The 19,364-nt window shown below is 40.5% G+C and overlaps 1 protein-coding gene across 4 annotated transcripts in view; it reads right to left on the bottom strand.

Annotated features, from left to right (window-relative positions):
• The window catches only part of TAX1BP1 (Tax1 binding protein 1), a 42,952-nt gene extending 25,325 nt beyond the window's left edge, over positions 1-17,627 (bottom strand). For 2 of the 4 annotated variants that reach the window (XM_052001696.1, XM_052001699.1), the window contains exons 1-4: positions 17,446-17,627; positions 9,875-10,055; positions 6,955-7,057; positions 4,237-4,424 (exon numbers count right to left, since the gene is read on the bottom strand). In XM_052001696.1, coding sequence (XP_051857656.1) covers positions 4,237-4,424; positions 6,955-7,057; positions 9,875-10,048 — 465 coding nt within the window. In that variant the 5' untranslated portion in view covers positions 10,049-10,055; positions 17,446-17,627. Of the gene's footprint in view, positions 1-4,236; positions 4,425-6,954; positions 7,058-9,874; positions 10,056-16,337; positions 16,857-17,206; positions 17,309-17,445 lie in introns of those variants that run through there. The other 2 variants (XM_052001698.1, XM_052001697.1) reach the window with 2 other exon arrangements.
• Positions 17,628-19,364: the final 1,737 nt, after the last annotated feature.

Below are 19,364 nucleotides of genomic sequence, written 5' to 3'. Positions count from 1 at the left end.
GGAAGAATACTAGCAAGATAATTGTGGGGATAAACAGTTCCTGAAACATAGTAGGTTCTCTGTCAATGTTAATGCCCAGCAGCTATGAAATCTTGCATAAGTTCCTTTAGCCATCTGGAAGTATACATTCATTCACTAGTCAAATAAGGAGAATGACTTATGGGCCCTCTCTGGTCCCTTGTAGCTCTATCTCCTCTCTCATACATTATGTCAGAAAAATTCCAGATATCATAACCATCTGTCATATTGACATATGAGCACCAATTATGGGCCACGCATTGGGCCAAGTATTGGAGATGCACATTTGAGCAAAAACAGAGGTCCTGTCCTCAAGGAGCTCAATTCTAAAGGGGAAAATGGACAAGGGAGAGCGAAAGAGGGCAAGTCTTCTCAAATCTTGAATATGGTGTGAAGAAGGCAGGCTGACTTGAGCTTTCCAGGAAGAGCTTGCCAATGGGAAGGATAGGCATTGTGGAGCAATGTTCCAGAGTACAAGAGCTGCAGATTCTTATTTTTATAGATGTAGGGAATGGCTAGGTGACAGGTTAAAATGATTCGTCTCCCAACCTAGTGCTCTTTTATATTAAACATGAGCCACAGAACTTGCTCTTTCAATAGTCTCCTGAAAATTTCTACTCACTGATGTTCGACTACCTCTGGCTTGATTTCCACCTGGTGTTTTTGACTAGCTTGGTTCCCCACCCGAGACATCCCTTCCATCTGGGGCTGGGGCCCCAGATTGGGCAATGCTGTTGCCCTTGCTTTTAGAACTGTGCTGTAAGAAAAAGGAGCCATTAGGAAACTCTTATCTTCTTAAGCAAGTTTTCATAGCTTGTCAATTAACATAAAACATCCCCAAGGTCAAGAGAGCTAGAGCCATTAGGCCTGTATTTACCTTCAGATTTCTATCACTCAGAACCTAACTGCCTTCCCCTGAGTAAAAGTGACTCTTACTGGACTGATGTTGGAGTGACAGCTGAGTCATCCTGAACACACCCAAGGATCCCAGCTCCTCTGAAGGGGACTAAGCTGTAGAATGTTGTGATATCTGTGTCTGACTCAATTTTTATTCATTTTGTTGATGATTCCCTGACACAGAACACACTAGAGACCTGCTTCCCTCACCGTTTGTTCACTATACCAGTGCAATCACAGGCCTGGTGAGCCCCTGTAATACTGCAATTTATTTTTATTTTTTTTGCTGAGGCAATTGGGATTAAGTGACTTGCCCAGGGTGAACTCAGGTCCTCCAGACTTCAGGATTGGTGCTCTATGTAACTGCGCCACCCAGCTGTCCCTGCGATTTATTTTTAACTGAAAAATATAGATTTGGGGTATGTGTCACACACCATTACATTTGTCCAAACAAGCCCTAGACAAGGGCTGCCACGTTCCTGTGTGACCTTAGCCAACTCACTTTCTGCTTGGTCCCTATTGCATCATAGTTTCTACAAATGATCCAATATAGACGTTTATGTAATAATATTATTATTAATAATAAGCCATATTCATATCAATATGTAATATTGCATTGACAATCACGTTCCTGTGTTCTCCTGCTGGAGTTTTCATACTTGCTTCCTGTTGTAGTGACAGAATTGCTTAGACTATGTAGAAAGCAATGTGCTCAGTGCTAGGGGGCAAGACTTGCTAGATTACATTTCCAAGGCTGGAATGGAGTGTGGGAGGGGGTGCCTGACTCGAAAACAAAGTCAAGGTTGGTGAGTGAGGAACGTGAGTTTGGCCTGTGGAGGCACGAGGCCTGCCGTTATCACTGCTTACTTTCCGTATACATATATAGATTTGACTTTTATCTGTCTAAACTACATGCCCACATCAACTTCTCTATTTCAGGCTAACATCCTAAAAGGGACATTGAGAAGAAAATCTCCCCAGCAAGCTGACAGTTCCCGAATTTCTTTCTAAATAGCAATCTTCTTAGATAAGGATAAACTGAGAAAGATTTTAATGCCACTGCACAAAAATTATATAGAAGTAAAAAGAAAGCATCAAGATTAAATATTTCTGTAGGAGTTTGGTGGAGTTCCCGAAGTCAGGGTGGTCTCCGGGGTCCCCCACAAGGGGTTCACTATCAGCCATAACAACATTCTTCCTAAGAGGCTAAGGTCTGTTTCAGTCTTTGACGAACTATCAAATACCAGGCTGAAAACCTTGATCATTAAGCAGTTGTCACTACAAGATGTTTTAGCCACCCTATAAAAGTTAAGTTATTTATATAAGATAAGACAGGAATTTCGGGAGTAGGGCTGGAGGGGGAAATGGAAGCATTCTCAGGAAATTTTTCTTCCAGCTTTCTTAGTTTTATGCATTTCCACAAATACATTTACCACCATTTCTTTAAAGGAGATTTCTATATTCCACATTCTTAAATATGCAAATAAGCCTACACTCCAAGGAGACCAAGGAGACAGAAGACCCATATATACCAAAACATTTAGAGCAGAAAACAAAGTCAATGCCCACCCACCGGGGGCTGGCCCAGTGAAGCACCAAGCAATGCAGAGCATGACAGCTACAAAGAAGCCCTGGAAGAGCCTGGTACAAAATGAAGTAAGGAGGAGGGTAGGGATGAGAACCAAACAAGTCAAACTGATCTCTGGCCAGAGGAAATGTCCACCCAAGGGAGTGCGTAAAGAGGGCAGAACGGGCCAGCCGGAATCGGCCAAAGCTGCCCTCGCCGTAGGGAGCTCCCTGGCTCAGGCAGATGGCAAGAGGCAATCTTAGCCACAGGTAGCCCAAGATGGGGACAAGAAAGTATTTCCACTCCTATTCTGCAGAGGTCAAGGAATATGGGTGTGGAACACTGACACAGTGTCAGACTGAATTGGGTTTTATTTTTTTCCTCTGGGAGCAGGAGAAAGGGGATCTACATTGGGATCACAAGTTTAAAGCTGAAAGACATGGAAGCCAAAGACTCAAACCCCTTTATCCTGGAAGAAACAGAGACCAGAGGATTTGGTGGCTGTCCCACTGGCAGCACTGGAACCCAGGATTTCCCAATCCTCAGGCCACTGCTCCTTCTACTCTACCAAAAGCCAAAAAAGCCCTAGAAAATGAGAAAGTAGGACCTGAACTTCTGTTATCCTTCCTGGCTATGTCCTGTCCGACTCCACGACCCCCTGGCAGTGTGCCACTTCCTTCCAGTGCATTGCTGAAACTCTCTGACTACACATTCATGCAAGAAGGAACCATACCCCTCCCCCCCAAGCCATAGACAAAGTTAGGTCTTTGTGCAGTGACTCAGGCAGCCTCCTGCCTTCTCCTGACTACAGCCAGATGCTGGGCAGGCACAGCTACTCCTCTTCTACAGGAGGAATCTCTCTCTCTCCCCATTAGATAAATAAGATGATGTTTCTTTCCATCTTTATACCCTCAAAAGCTCTCACACAGTAACCTCATGCCTTTGGTCAGAAGCCCACAGCTGCTGTCAGGCTTTCTGTGCTCAAGTCCTGTCTCAGAGGGCACAACCAACTTCTTAATACTGGGATCCGTCCCCAACACCCCAAGCCAGGATGACCCAGAAACTGACACAAGCTTGTAAATACTTCACTTTTTCCTGTACCACAAAAATAAAGAATCCTGAGGCACTGGGGAGCACAAGGCTGTGACTAAGTCACCCCCTCCTTCACCCTTAGTTTCATCATCTCTAAAATGGGAACGGAGACGACCTTTATCTGAAGCCAGCAACACTGACCATTTCTTTCACTGAGCTTCATTACTGAAAACTGCAAAATCATATACCAGAAACGTTAATGGTTTTATTCCCCTTCCATCAGAATCACTTAATTCTCTACTACAGCAAAACATCTGCAAAAAGTAGAAAACAGCGATCACTATCGGATAGACAAAATACTCCCTGAACGAACTTGTTAGGTAATTGTTTCCTAAAGATTCTCCCTTGTAAGCATAAATTCTTAGCATGACCCGCTAATATACACATGTTTAGGCAAAATTTCAAACTAAGCATTTTTTTTTCTTTTAACAGTTTTGAACCATATTAACAAACATTCCCATAGCACTTCCTCTTATAAAATGCTTTAGGAAGATTATATTTGATTCTTACAACTGTATGAAGTAGGCACTCAGAAGGCCTTTTTACAGATGATGGCAGGGTTCCCACTTGTATTCCTGGTTCCAAATTCAACACCGTATTCACTAACATTTAGTTGCCTCAATGTCTTTATTAAAACAGTAGCAGTTCAGTTTCTAACAAACCTCAAGCAGGCCAGCTTTTGTAGTCACCACCAACATGTCAGAATTTCCTTCATCTTCCATAGTCAGCAGTTCCTCAACTGGAGAAGATGCTCGAAATTGGAATGGGGTACTTGCTCCTCGAATCTCACCCTTATGGGTAACATAACAGAACTGGTAAAATTCTCCATCATCATTTGGAAGGTAATATCCTGAGAAAGGTAGTAACAACAATCAAGATCAAAAATATTTACTCAACTTTTGCAATATACCCAGCAACATACTAATACTAAATATAGATATCTTTTTCTAGTTTATAGTATTTGTAGTATATAGTATAGTATTTATTCATAATATATATTTATATAACATCTTTTTCTAGTTTAACGTATTTTATAAGTATTTGTAATTATAAAAATTGATTTTTTCCTACTTTTCTCCTATACCCTTTACTCAAATAACTAATGCACTCAAATATTAAAATTACACCAAAATAATGTTGCACACACACAAAAAAAAAGTCATCTGGTATAAGTAAGAATAAGACCAGTAGTCAAAGATGTCTATTTAAATATGTGTTGCCTTTGGGGGAAGCCAAGTGGTATTTATAAAGTACCAGTTTTTGGAGTCAGGAGGAGCTGAGTTCATATCTAGCAGTCACTAGTTATCTAGAAAAAAAATTTCAAGACTAAAATACCTGTATTGGTTTTGCTATTATGTAAGAAATAAACTACCACACACCAATCCTTCCAGCATCAGAAAATTATGGTTCTTGTATCCTTTGCAGTAGAAGGGGAAATTTTGCAAAATTAAAAAAAAAATTGAAGCAAGGCCCCCAATTTACAGAGGGCAGGCAGTCAGAGAGAACTGTCCAAACTCACACAGCTGATGACGTAGTAAATGCTGACTCACAGTTCAGCACTCCTTCCATTACATCATAGGGCATTCTACTAATAATAAAAATCAAAACCAAATGCTGAGTAATTATACTAACCAGGGCTTAATCCTAGAAGCAAAGAAACCCCAATTATCTTTGTAAAAGGGAGGCACAGAGAGAGAATACAGCACATACTATCAGATTTGATGACTATGTTAGTTACTTAAGTTTTTTTCTCTATCTTTTTTATAAGTATAATCAATTATTAAACTCTTCTCAATGAGCAAGAGGGCATAGAGAGAAGGTATTTGAAATTCAAAATAAAGTTAAAAATATTTTTTAACGATTCAGAATTCTTACTCCATAGTAGAAAATAAAGATCAAAACAAAACGTTTAAATATGGCTACACACACTCCCCCCAAAATGGCTTTCATTGATCAAATTTCATAATGCCTCACATAATTTATGACCAAATTTATGTATATAATTTCACTTTAAAAATCTTCCTCCTGGATAGTTTTTCTGCCAAAATAGCAGAACACCTTTATATTTCTAATCTATAAGCAGTATTACACTAATAACTACTATCCTGCCATAAATATTACACTGTTGAGTATACAGTTTTTGTAAATAAAACAATTTTTACAAAACATAAAAATTAGATACTTGTTTTTCTTTTGGGGGCTACCCTGGGAAATATTTAAAAAGTAGAATAGCTAAATAGATAAATGAATAGAATTTGATTTCATTTTATTCCAATAATCAAATACTTAACTGTCAAAATAGTCAGTAAGTAGAAGAACTTTGGGAGCCAAACACTATACTCTGAACCTATTTGTTTCTGCCTCCTGTTATAGATATTGCCTTTCAGACACAGATCCAACAAATAAAATCATAGATTCTCTTATTCTAATTTAATATCAAATTATCTGGATCAGGCCAAAGAATCACAATGGCAAGGCAAGCCAAGGCAGTAAGAACAAGTCAGATACTTCCCAAGCAGGTGTGCTTCACTTTTAAATATGATCCAGAGCCAACTATATTGCTGTTCTTGCAACAAGATATTCCCTTCTCCAACTTCATCTCTCCTCACTGGCTATCACCACACCTAGAACATTGTCTTAGTCTTGGCCCCACAGATTTTTTTTTAAGGATGAGCTTAAATCCATCTTTCTGCAAACTGTCTTCTTTGATAATACCCAGGTTCTCCATCACACTACCTCCATTCCCCAGCTAATTTACTTTGTGTACATCTCATAGGTACACAGCTGAACTATTAGCATGTAAGCTTCTTGTGGGCAAAAACTGTTTTGCCTTTCTTTGTATTCCCAGGGGTTAACACAGTACCTGCCAGACAGCAAACATTTAAGTCAGGATAAGGTGGGCCATTCACACCCTGAAAGGCCCTGGTTCCACTAATAGCTGAATCCTCCTTAATCAGAAAATATATCCACTATAATAACCAAAAGATCCATCCTACACCCACAAGTCAGGGAAGGGATTTCATCAGGATCCCAAAGGCCATGTTTCCAATAATCAGTAGTCTAAACCATTTGCTGATATTTCCCTAGGGTAGAGCAGGATCTATAAAAATATTTACCCAGGGCAAATTGTTAGAGCAGAACTATTCCAAGTTCCAAGTCCAGAGCCCTTATAGTTTAGTTTGAAAATGGCATAAAAATGGAATGTCTATTTAACACAGTTCAAAGAAAAAGATCGTTTACCAAAAATTATTGTCTTAACCTTATTCCCTAACGTTTCATAAATAGGAAATAAATCTCCAAATTTTGATGTAGTCACCCAATAAACTTGTTGATGGCAATAAGACATCTACTTCTATCAGATTTGAAAGGACATCTCTCACCTTGAAAGGATAATAAACAATTGACTGTTGATCCTTCCATATAATGTTCAGGCATTGGAGACCATAAAAATGTATAGTAATCTCGAGCCGTACTCCAACCAACCTGAAAGAGAATAAATAGTTTGATTACAAATAGTTCAAGATTACATTATCACATTATAATATCTTATAACATGCCAAAACATTTTTACTACATCCTAAAGCTAAAATATACATTTAATGCTGTTGACAAACCATGAATATTTTAACAAGCATGCCAAAATTTTTATTAAGCTATTAACCAATGCTATAAAAAGATCTTATATAAATTGAATGCCATAGTTCCTAAAAACACTTAATTTAACTTTAATTTAACTGTTCCTCGAGTCTCAAAGGGAGTGCATGTGGATAGAGCAAAGACCAAAATGATTTAGTACTAGTTAAAAATAGAAAAGCCAATCAGTAGTACAGATTAGGTATCTAACATAGCAAAGGAATCACACATGATACCATGGTGTTTAATAAACCCAAAGACCCCAACTATTACAAGATGTCATGAATGGACAAAAATATTTGGGCAACTAAAAGCAGTCTGGTGGAAATTACTTCAACACCTCACACCAGAAAGGAAATTATCACAACCATAGTTAGAGAAAGGGTCCATGACCAAAGTCAAAGCATCTTACATGATCATAAAATGATCATAACAAAAAGGAATGAAAAAGAGTGAACTATTTACTCCAAGTTTCTCAGATAATGATCTATGGAACTGATATTTATATACATGCACAGATATAGACAAGAGTCATTCCCAAATAGATTAATGGGATTTTTTCAAATGAAGTTCAAGTTATCTATAATCCTATCAAAGAATACGCCAAGATCCAACTTCACACTCACTGGATTGACAAAGACCACAGCTATTGGAGCACTACAAGAATAAAAGCATTGTTGGTAGTATTGCGAATTGTCTAGTCTTTCTGGAATACAATCCGGAACTATGCCTCTAACTACAATCTGGAACTATGCATATTCTTTTGACCAAGAGATACCAATGAAATCAATGAAATCTATGCTCCCACAGATCAAATGAAAAAAAAAAAAAAAAAGAGCCCACATAAACAGAAGTATTTACAGTAGCTCTTTTTGTTAAAGCAAAGAATTCATTTAGGAAATGGCTGAACAAATTATACTACACAAAGAAACACGGTTGTGCATTAATAAATGGAGGGACAGTATTGAGAAAACAACTAAATAAGAACTTGATTCAATGTGATGATATGCTACCTATTTCCTGACAGGTGATGGACTCAAGGTTCAGAATGAGAAATATTTGTGAATGAGGAAACTGTATATTTACCTAGTTATGTATGATATTTACTTTGTTGGACTGTGTTACAAGAACTGGTTGTTAAAAATTAAACAAAAAACTTGAGGGAGCAGAATTCAGTGGGAGTATAGGACCAGCAATAATATTGCCATACAAAGAAAAAGAAAATGACTGAAATCATTTTTTTTAATTCACAGAAAAAAACTAAAAGGAAACAGACAAGTAGGACAGCAGTGAAACTGACATGTTAAATTTATTATATACTTTAAAAGAAAAATCAGTTGTACATAATGATTCACAGTTTTGTTTAATCAATCCTCATTTTTCTGCTCTGCTTGGTAAATGGGCATGCTCATCTTATCTGATGTTTGAACAGGCAAGAAGAAAATGGAGGAGAGAAGATAGAGAACAGGAGGAAAGGAACACAGAAAAAAGAGAAAGCCAGGACAGAAATGGACAGGGACAGCAAAGAAGGAAAAAAAAAAAAAAAACAATTAGGAGAAAGAAGAAAGGAAAACTAGTTTCCTAGCTCCTTATCAGTCAGTAATCTACTAACATAATCAATGTATATTTTTATACAAGTCGCAGCTTATCTTCATCATCAAGTGGCAATGTATAACTAAGAAACATTACCAAAAAGATCATTATGCAGAAAAAGAAATAATGCTAAAAAGAACATAACATGGAAAGGAAGAAGCCAATTGTCAGAGAACATGAGAGCAAAAATAGAAAATTTTCAGAATTCAGAGAAAGGGATGTAAATGATTTCTTCACTAACATGACTAAACAAGCAACAGGAGCAGGAGCCAGAAGGGCTCCAAAATCTAACTTGGATCTGAAAATCAGCATTCCAATCATTCCACGTGCCAAGGTGCCAACTAATAGACATGGCAGAGAACAAAATCTGGGGCTCACGTCAACCTCAATCACATCAAGGTTCATACCCTGCCTGTCAATGTCTATACAAACACACTGGCTGAAGCAAAATTATAGGAAAGCATTCTACAGAAACAACTGTTTAAGTGGGTGATTGACAACGTTATAAGTGGCATTTTAATTAGAAGGTGTTCACAATATTAGTGACACTATAATGCTTCGAGCTCCCTAGAAGCTGGTCCTGTTTCTCTTTTTCCTCGAGAGTCCCTGAACTTAGCACCTAAGCACGCTCTGGACTCTGCCAAGGGTCTTTCTCACATCTCCTTTCCTAACCTCTTCTCTCTCTTATTAACTGGCAGGTTTGGAAGAGGGAGTCAGCAATAGTGGTGCCAAAAAATAAAGCCTTGCATGCATTGTTTTTTTAAATACACATAAATAAATAGAAGGGAAGCAAAATAGGTATGAAAATAGCATGTAATATGGAATGAAGATACAGAATTTCATATAGAATCTTCTTTGAGTCCTGTTGTAGGTATGGAAAATCTTTTTGAAGATGCTTAAGTGAAGAATAACTATGTAAGCCAACACATCAGCAGTTGTTCTGCAAATTAAAGTCTTACTGATTGCAAAGAGAAAAAAACCATTCTCTACCTCCACTTTCTTGTTTGTCTTAGAAAGACCACCATTACCTTTTCAGCCCTATCTTCTATGAATAACACATTCAAGTATTCTTACCTTAAAAATGCCAACCCAATCTTTTGGGTGTGGATGGATATACTGGGTCAAGGTGTAATGACATTCAAGGTGGGCGTTGGGAAGATAACTCTTGGCCACATTTTGAAAGATGACATGTGCAAAGTTGGAAGTCTGAAGGGTGCTTGATAGCGGGACTTCTTGAAAGGATGTCATAGTTTATCTGGAAAAAATTAAAAAAGAAACTCAGTAATTTGCTTGATTGTTGACAAAAAACTCCCATCTGTAGAAAAAGTACATTAAGGACTAAGAAGGAAAACATCCCATCCTAAGAGCATCACAAATGACTAAGTGAAAAAAAGGCCGGAAAATACACAAGCCAACAATACAATCCCTGCCTTGATTTGATAATAAGGGCTTAATTACACAAGGGAGTGATGGCCAGAACAAAGATGTTTTAACATAGGGAAGTCAAATGACATTTGGAGTTACAATGCAAATTTGCTAGAAGATTTCTGAAGAGGAACCTACTCTTACTCAAAGCAGCCCATTCTAATTTTTAGACAACATATCTCAAACTGTTAACAATTTCCATAATGTTTTTCCTTTTTTTTTTTTTTTTTTTTTGAGGCAATGGGGGTTAAATGACTGGCCCAGGAAGTATTAAGTGTCTTGAGGCCAGATTTGAACTCGGGTCCTCCTAACTTCAGGGCTGGTGCTCTATCCACTACACAAACTAGCTGCCCCCATTTTCCATAATCTCAAAGTGAAATCTACCTCTTGGGAACTTCCCATAGTTCTTGATTTTGTCTCCTAGAATCATAGAGAGCATTCCTGCAAGCATTAATATTACAGCCTTACTGTGTGTTCTGCAGCACAAGAGATGCAAGGGACACAAGTATGGAAATTTAACAATTCCCACTCTCCAAAAATTCCCAGCCACGTGATGATATTCAAAGCTTTCTTGGCCTTCATCCCTCTTCTGTAAAATGAGGGCCTCTAAGATTCATCTGAGCTTTCACCCTGTGACCCTCATTTGTACAGAAGTATGTACAAAATAAATACCAAGTAGTTTATGGGCTTCATTGATGGTGCCTTAGCCGAGTCTTGCAAACTCCAAGATTAGAAAAAAGCAAGGGAGAAGGAAGTGCATTCCAGGGTTGGGGGATGCCAGAGAAAATGCAAAGAGATGGAATGTCATGGGTGAGAAATAGGGCAGCTAAAAGCCAATCTGGTTAGACCATTGAGAGTAAAAAATCAAGAAAGACAGGTTGGGACAAAGTAATGAAACATTGTAAAAGCCAAACATGCTTGAAGTTTGAATGAAGGAGTGACAGTTAAACCTCAACTTAAAAATCACTTTGATGACAGCTCTGTAGGAGGACAAGAGTGGAGAGGGAGAGATTAAATCCTCTTTCCCATCAATGGTAGCTCTTTAAATACATGCAAAAAATCATGTGCCCCTCAAGTCTTCTCTAGGCAAATATCACCACTTCCCCATGGATCCGCAGGGACTTCAGCCTTCTGGTTTCATTGCTCCATACAAATCTGTACTCTGGATCCTGTACCAACACAGCTAACATCTGTAAATAAGTGGACTATGAGTACTTTTATTGCACAAGAGCAGTCAGCGGTACAGCTCAGAAAGTTAAGCAAAAGGAGTATTGAGAAAAAATTCAAACAAACTGAATTAAGCATTCCCAAAAGTCTTGGTTTCATGTCTGCTGTAACCTAAAAGCAAGCAATGGCAGGCTACAACGTTCCTCCCAGGCTCTCTCTTACCTAGTCCATCCAGAACTGGGGTTTTTTGTTTGTTTTGGTCTTTGGACTTTTATTATGGTTACAGAGCACACTTCTCAGAGAGCTACCTGAGGCCACTAAGAGTCACTCAACCATCTTTTCCCAGCCAAGATAAGCACCTGTCAGAGGCGGGACTGAAACCACGGGCTTTCAGCCTATGGAGATTGTGCCACCTCTCCAATAGATAATTATAGTATCAGCTCAAATGGGCCTCCCAGCTCCTTAGCCATCTTCAGTTTCTTTCCCAATTCCCCAAGTGCTGGTCAAACATCTTTTCTGCACTATCAGTGCTAGCTATTTTTCTCAAACCCCTCATCAACTCTTATCACTTCAAGAACTGAAGCTAAGAGCCTCCAGAGCTTCCCCTTCTAAGATTTACCCTACACAAGTGGCAAGATAACCTTCCTAAAGCACAAGGATTCAATGGACTATCCCCTCCTATGTAATGACTATTAGGGCCACCTCCATGGGATTTCCTAGTTATTGTGTCCTCTCCTTCTCAAAGCATCATGTGTGGACCTATCTAGCCTTTATACTGAGCTTTTTATGGTCAGGCACCAAGTTTACAAATTTTATTTGCTACAATCCTCACAACAACCCTGGATAGTAGGTCCTATTATCCCCATATTCCTGAAGCATACAGAGGGGAAGTGATTTGCCCAAGATCACACAGCTAGTAGAGACCTGGGGCTGTAGCTAAACTCAGGTTTTCCTTACTCTGGACCCAGCACTTCTCTCTATTGTACCACCCCACTAATGGTTATGTTGTTTTTTAAAGTTTCTAGAAGACCCCTCAAGTATAATATATTACTTGCAATATACTCTTGAAGCATGAATTAGTTCCTAGTCCCACTGGATTTGTTGTGCCCGCTAATCCCCTCCAGACTTGGGACTGTTTTTTCCTACCAAGAAAGTGCTCATACCTGCTCCCATATTTAAGAGACCAAGACTCTATTAGCAAGACTTCTGACTTAAGTACTTCTAGTTTTGGTCTCTCATGATCTGCCCCTCTCCAATACTAGTCAAGACTGCAGGATTAAAGTTGTTTCTTCATTTATTAACAAAATTATGGAAACTAATAAAGCTTGATTAGTTTCCCATGACAAATCAAAGACAATTTAATCACTGTTGCACAGCACAATTTTTGCTTGTTTATAATCTTAACCTTGTATTGCTCAGATTTCAATTAGAAATTGAATACAAGAGCACAGGCCCGCACTCTCACACACCAAAAAAACCTTTGAATTCTTCAAAGGCAAACACATTTTCATACTTTGATAAACAATTTGGCTAATACTCCAATAAAAAGTGTACTGTTATCACAGGAAATTTTCCACCTTCAATAGTTATAATACTACATGACATTCTTTATGATAATCCTCAGGCACTTTTTTTTATCATTAAGGAAATAATCTTCATCACTGTGTTAATCTCATTTGCTTCACATGCTTTCATGTCTGTGGGCTCAGGATTGCATACAAATGCTATGCTCTAATTTGCTAATTGTTGTCAGAGACTTTATCTATTCTGATCTGTCCTCACTTGTTTAATCTTCCTAATCTTTCAAATTAACTACAAAAAATAATTCAAATGAAAAAATGTAGGTAATGAATTTAAATATTTTCATTCAAGTAAATTTAAATTGTTCAAATCCCATTTAAAAAATTTTTTTTATAAATATCAAAGTTTGTACAAATCTGTTGCATGGAACAGAACATTTCAGAAGCTTCAGAAATTCAGCTTACATTAGATTGATACAAAACTCCTCCAGACCAATATATTCAAGCTGATTATTCTTACAACTCTGCTGTTTCTAAGGGCAATGTTTACCCTTAGGGAATAGCAACCAGCAGGATATGCCAATTTCCCCACCTACCACCATCACCACTATCACCCTTCCCTTCTATTCTATCCTTTGACACCTGTCCTGATGATTTTAAGGTTCTAGGAAGATGTACACCATGAAAAAATTCAGAAAAAAAAAGTGCATCTGTTTAAAATAAAAAAAATTTTCCTGTGCATGTGTTGCCCAAACCACTGTGTTGGCGTAGTGCTAATGAGGCCAAGGCCACTGATTTAATCCTCTTGAGGTGTGGAAGAGGGAATAAATTCCTTCCAAACTAATTCAAAACAAAAATGTTTCTATAAAAGCTATACTGGAGGGAGATTTTCAATTGGAATGATAATAAACATTTATGAATTTTCATAGTACTAATACAAATTTTCTACAAATGGCAGCAGTGCCTAATGCAAGTAACTTTTGATATAGTATGAAAATATTGAGTTTAAAAAGAAAAACTTTCTTCCCTTTCCTTATTTGAAATTTCACATCTTCAAACCATTAAAAATGATCAGTTGGTAATAATAAATGTTAGAAGGGATGGGGACACTGGAACATTAATACTATTGTTGGAATTGTGAGATTGGAACTATGCACAAAAGGTTATAAAACTCCATATCCTTTGACCCAGGGGTCCCATTACTGGGTCTATATTCCAAGGAAATCTTAAAGGAGGGAAAAATATGTGCAAAAACATTTCTACCTCTAGCAAAGAATTGGAAATGAATAGATACCCATCAATTGGGAAATGGCTGAACAAATTTGTGGTATATGAAGATAATGGATTTTTGATCAATAAAATATAATAAACTGATTTTAGAAAAGCCTGGAAAGAGTTACATGAACTGATGCCGAGATAAACAAGCAGAACCAGGAATACATTGTATAAAATGACGGCAAGAATGTGCAATGATAAAAGACTTAGTTCTCAGTGGTTCAGTGTTCCAAAGCGATCCCAATAGACTTGGACAAAAAATGCCACCTGCATCCACAAAAAGAGCTGAGGAAACCAAGTGTATAAAATACACACTATGTTCACTTTGTGTTTTTTTTTTTCCCTTTCCCATGATTTCCTTTTGCTCCAATTTTTCCCTCCCAGCATGATTCATAATGTAATAAAAATAAATACATTTACTAGAAGAAAATTAATAGGAAAAAAGCTTTGTTATAAAAAATTAAGAGATTAAAAGAAAAAAATTTAAATTAAAAATTTATTTAAAAAATTAAAAGAGAATTGCCATAAAAGTTGCATTATTTAGTCTAGTTTAACTTTTACTAACTGATGTAAAATCTTTTCATTAAATTCTTTTCATTAAAAAAAATTTCTAAGTGAATAGTGAATAGAGCACCAGCTCTGAAGTCAGGAGGACCCGAGTTCAAATTTGGCCTTAGACACTTAATACTTCCTAGCTGTGTGACCCTGGGCAAGTCACTTAACCCCAACTGCCTCAACAAAAAAATTCTAGCAGTCTCCAGACTAAAATACTAATACTCCTTTTCTGTTTCTTCTCCTTAGAAGTCCCAGGAAACACACTACCTTCACAATAGAAATATTACCATTCCTAGAGATAATACAGCCTACCCCATTCCTAAAGTTGGTCACTTTTGCTGAGTGAAATGAGCAGGACCAGGAGATCATTCTATACTTCAACAATACTATATGATCAATTCTGATGGACGTGGCCCTCTTCAGCAATGAGATGAACCAAATCAGTTCCAATAGAGCAGAACCAGCTATACCCAGGGAAAGAACTCTGGGAGATAACGAGGAACCACTACAATTCCCAATCCCTCTATTTTTGTCCGCCTGCATTTTTGATTTCCTTCACATGCTAATTGTACACTATTTCAGAGTCCGACTCTTTTTGTACAGCAAAATAACTGTTAGGACATGTATGCTTATATTGTATTTAATTTACATTTAACATGTATTGGTCAACCTGACATGGGGGGGAGTGGGGGAGAGGATGGGGAGAAGAAGGGGAAAAATTGGAAGAAAAGGTTTGGCAATTGTCAATGCTGTAAAATTACCCATGCATATAACTTGTAAATAAAAAGCTATAAAATAAATAAATGCTCATTATCTGGGAAAAAAAAAAAAGTTGGTCACTTCAAAGCCTCCACACAATGAAGGTCTCAATTCTATTTCCTACTACCCAAGTGTTTGACGGGAAGTCAGTTTAAAATTAAAGTTGAAGAGTCAAAACACAAGAGTTATGCATAAAGACAAAATAGTGTATAACACCCACACACAATAGCCCATTTCCACATTTCATGCTGCCTATCAAAAATCTCCAAGTAGGTCCTCAGTCAGCTGAACCCAGAAACCTTTAAATTCTCAATCTTAATTCCAAAAATAGTTATTTATTACATTGTACATTTTTGGATATTGTCCCATGTACAATTCACTGTGTGAATTCGCTGGGATTTCAATAAATACAATGATCTCCCCTTCTACTGGCAATTTTTTCAGTCCCTTAGGGACACAGTACTGCTACCCTGCTTTCTTCCAGAACACAACCAACCACACATTGATTTAAAAAAAAAAGCTTCAGTAAATGCCTTGTTCAGGCCACCACAGCCTGTCTCAGGCAGGATGGGAAGTTAAGTCTCCTTGGGATCAAACTGACTTATCAAATTACATTTCTACCCATTTCACTTTAATGAATTGAATACTATATTCCTGGGGCAATCCTTAGCCAACTGAATTAAATAAGAAACATTGAAAACATTCGTCAATTCAATGGTCGTGTACCTTTTTATACAAATTTCTCAGCCCCAAATAGATAGAGATTAGACACATACACATACACACAGAGAGAGAGAAAGCAGGACGTTGCTTTCCAGATAATTGGCTTAACCAACCTCACATGGCCAGTCCCTGTCAGAAATAGGACTTGAACCCAGACCTTCTGGGATGTGAATGCAGCGAGTCAACAAGTATTAGCCAGTGTATTAAATGCTATTTTAAGGAACGCGTCGTGAATATGGAGAGACATCTTTTTAAAACTGATTCTCCTGCTGCAGCTCACTCCTGCCTTCAGCCTTCAGACAGAATCACCCTCAGGCCGGGCCGTCTGCATAGGGGCCGGTGGGGCCGTTAGTAAGAGGGATAAGAAGCCCAAGGTCGTAATGAGAACCGATCTTCCTCTCGTTAATTCTTTCCTAATCCTGGGAAATCGACACTTGTACTATCGGCTTATACAGAGCTGGAAACTGAGGCAGGCGTCGCTGACTGGGCTCCCTCCCTCCTCGTCCTTCCCTGCGGGGATCCCACCTCCTCAAAGGCAGATCTCGCCCCTCCTGCCCAGCTGTTAGTCAGAAGATGGCCCGGGCACAGAAGGTCAAGGTCAAGCAGCTAAAGAAGCAGGAGGCGGGGTCCTGCAGACCCACTAAGATATCCCGGATCCATCCATCCACCCCATCCGCTGACCCCTGGTGACCCCGAGGCCGGTAAGGTCAGAGGGCACAAGACGCGCGCCCCGATCCCGGAAGTACGCGAAGGCACGGGGGGAGGGGCCGAGAGGAGAGCCCCGCCCCCTCCCGGCAGGCCCCGCCCCGCCCGTCAGACACAAACACCGGCTCTGGGACGTCCCGCGCGCCCCTCCCCCTCCCGAACCCCTCCAGCACCCCCGGAAAGTTTTGGGAGAGGGGCCCCCTTTTTTGTTACGGCCCCACTCCTGGTTCGCCTGCCTCCGAGTGGGTCACCCAACAAGAACTCATTGAGTACCTACAGTTTACGCGCAGAAGCTACATGAGGCTAGCGGACGGTTTACGGTGGGCGAAGGCAGGAGCCCAGGTCCCCGGCCCCAATTCTCAGCCCTCTCTTCTTCCGGGACATGGCTTCTAGAAGCTCCCGTTTTACAGGCAGGGAAACTGAGGCAGAGAGCGCCCGCTCCCTGGGGCCCCCTTCCCGAGGCGAGCGCGTCACAATCCCGACCCGGCCTCCCGCCCGCCAGCCCCAGCTGCTCACCCAAGGCGGGCCGGAGAGACCCCGACGGAGGCTGGGTAGCGTCAACAAAGCCTCCCGCCCAGAGTTGCCATCGGCCGCCCGGCGCCTATCTCCACAGATCGGCTAGAGGGCCGCGTCGCTGAGGGGAGGGCGGGCGGAACGACCCAAGGCCGGAGAAGGAAGAGGAGGAGGAGGAACGGGGGAAGGAGGGGCGAGGGAGGGATAGAGGGAGGGGCGAGCAAGCTGTGACCAAGCGCGTCACTTCCGTCCTTCCGGGAAGCTCGCTTCCGCCGCGCAGGTGCTGCCTCATTCCGGGGCACCGGGAAGGAGGCGGGGCATCTATCCGGCGCATGCGCGAAGGGTTCACTCGGGCTCAACCCCGGGACTGGGCCCCGCCCTTGACTCCTTCGCATCTCTAGCTCATTCCCAGCTGGGTTTTCCTCGCCTGGCTTCTGACTCCGCCTCCTCTCATATTCCCGACCTAGATGACTGGGACGAACCCCTCAATCTCTGTGACCTGCGTTGCTCGTTTTCACTGCGGGACTGACGCCCAAAGCTCCGGCCGCAGATCGGCCCCTCCGGGACTCACCTCCCCCGTGCACATGCAGTTGGGCTGCCCTGGGCTGTCTGGGGAGCCACCTCCAAGCGGAGGCAGCTCAGGGCTCTCATGTTAGCCTAGAGAGGGACCAACCTCAGTGAGCACTTGGCCCATTTTTTTAAAATCTCTATCTCGTGATCTTGAGCTTTTAGAAAGTGACCCCCCATTACCTGAAGGCATCGACTGCCAATAGCGGGTTCCACTTTCTAGAAGGTCAAGGCAGTGCCAGGTTTGTTTTTCCCGGAGTTTGCCCGGCTTTGCATTGCTTAGCCCGGCTCTGTTAGGCCGGTTAGGCTGCCATTCTTAACTAGGTGCAATCCAGGTGCTTTGTCAACCGCACGTGTTAATGGGTTCCAGTTCGGTGACAGCACGGTTTTACCAAGCGTCTGTCCCCCAGAAGGTGTATCAGAAGATCAGTCAGCAACATAAAGCGACTGTGCAGCACAAGGCAAGATGCTGTGAGGGATAATGCTGCCTGAGGTAGCCCGAGCTCCGGGAGAGCCAGCAGCAATGTGGAGATGGTCTAGGCATAAAAGGCACCGATAAAAAGTTATCGCCAGAGCGGATGTTCCTCATTCGCTCCTCAGGAGGCTCTGAAGTGCTTCTTGCAGAGATTTCGTGTGGCCATTTTGCAGGTGGGAAAAATAAACTGAAGAAGTTTGCCCATAACCGCCATCAAAAATCAGATTTCAGCTCGAGTCCAAGTGCACAGAATTGCCTGCTGACTTTTGATAGTAGATTCTGTGGGAGTTTAGAGAAGGGAGACCAAAAAAAGGACAGAATGATATAGGGAAGCTTAACAGAAGAGATAGAAAGTGCTTAACTTAAGATTGAACTCCGCTGGGGGAGGGGAGCCTTTCTTCCCTGCTCAGCATGCCAGCAGCTGCGAGTTCGCAGAACAGATGAGATTTCTGCAAACTCATAGTTAGGAGGTGAGATTAGTACATAAAACGCTCTTTAACCCAAGAGTAAGACATAAAACTGATTTTAAGATTTTGCAGCACCCATCTCTGCTGTGGGAAAAGAAAGGAGATTAAGGAGGATTCTAGTCATGACTTCAGGGGAGATCTTGAAGATTAGGTAGGATCCAATAACTAGAGAGCAGTGCAAGAGAGATGACAGGAAGGAAAACCTTAGACTTTTCTAAATAGGAATGAGCTCGACATACTCTTGTGGCACTGAGAAGAGCTAACCAGAAGAGAATGAGATTGCAAATGAGGGATTAGGATGAAGATTACAAGTATGGAGGAACCTAGGGGGTGGCTTATGAAAAAGCATCATTGGAGACTAGACCAGAAGAGGACTTTGAACTGTTAGGGTAGGATATGGAAAAGCAAAGGAG

The sequence above is a fragment of the Antechinus flavipes genome, chromosome 5 (genome assembly GCF_016432865.1).
Source record: "Antechinus flavipes isolate AdamAnt ecotype Samford, QLD, Australia chromosome 5, AdamAnt_v2, whole genome shotgun sequence".
NCBI classification, from domain to species: domain Eukaryota; kingdom Metazoa; phylum Chordata; class Mammalia; order Dasyuromorphia; family Dasyuridae; genus Antechinus; species Antechinus flavipes.
The sequence above is the reverse complement of the archived record's forward strand: the minus strand, read 5'-3'. Positions and strand labels throughout refer to the sequence as shown.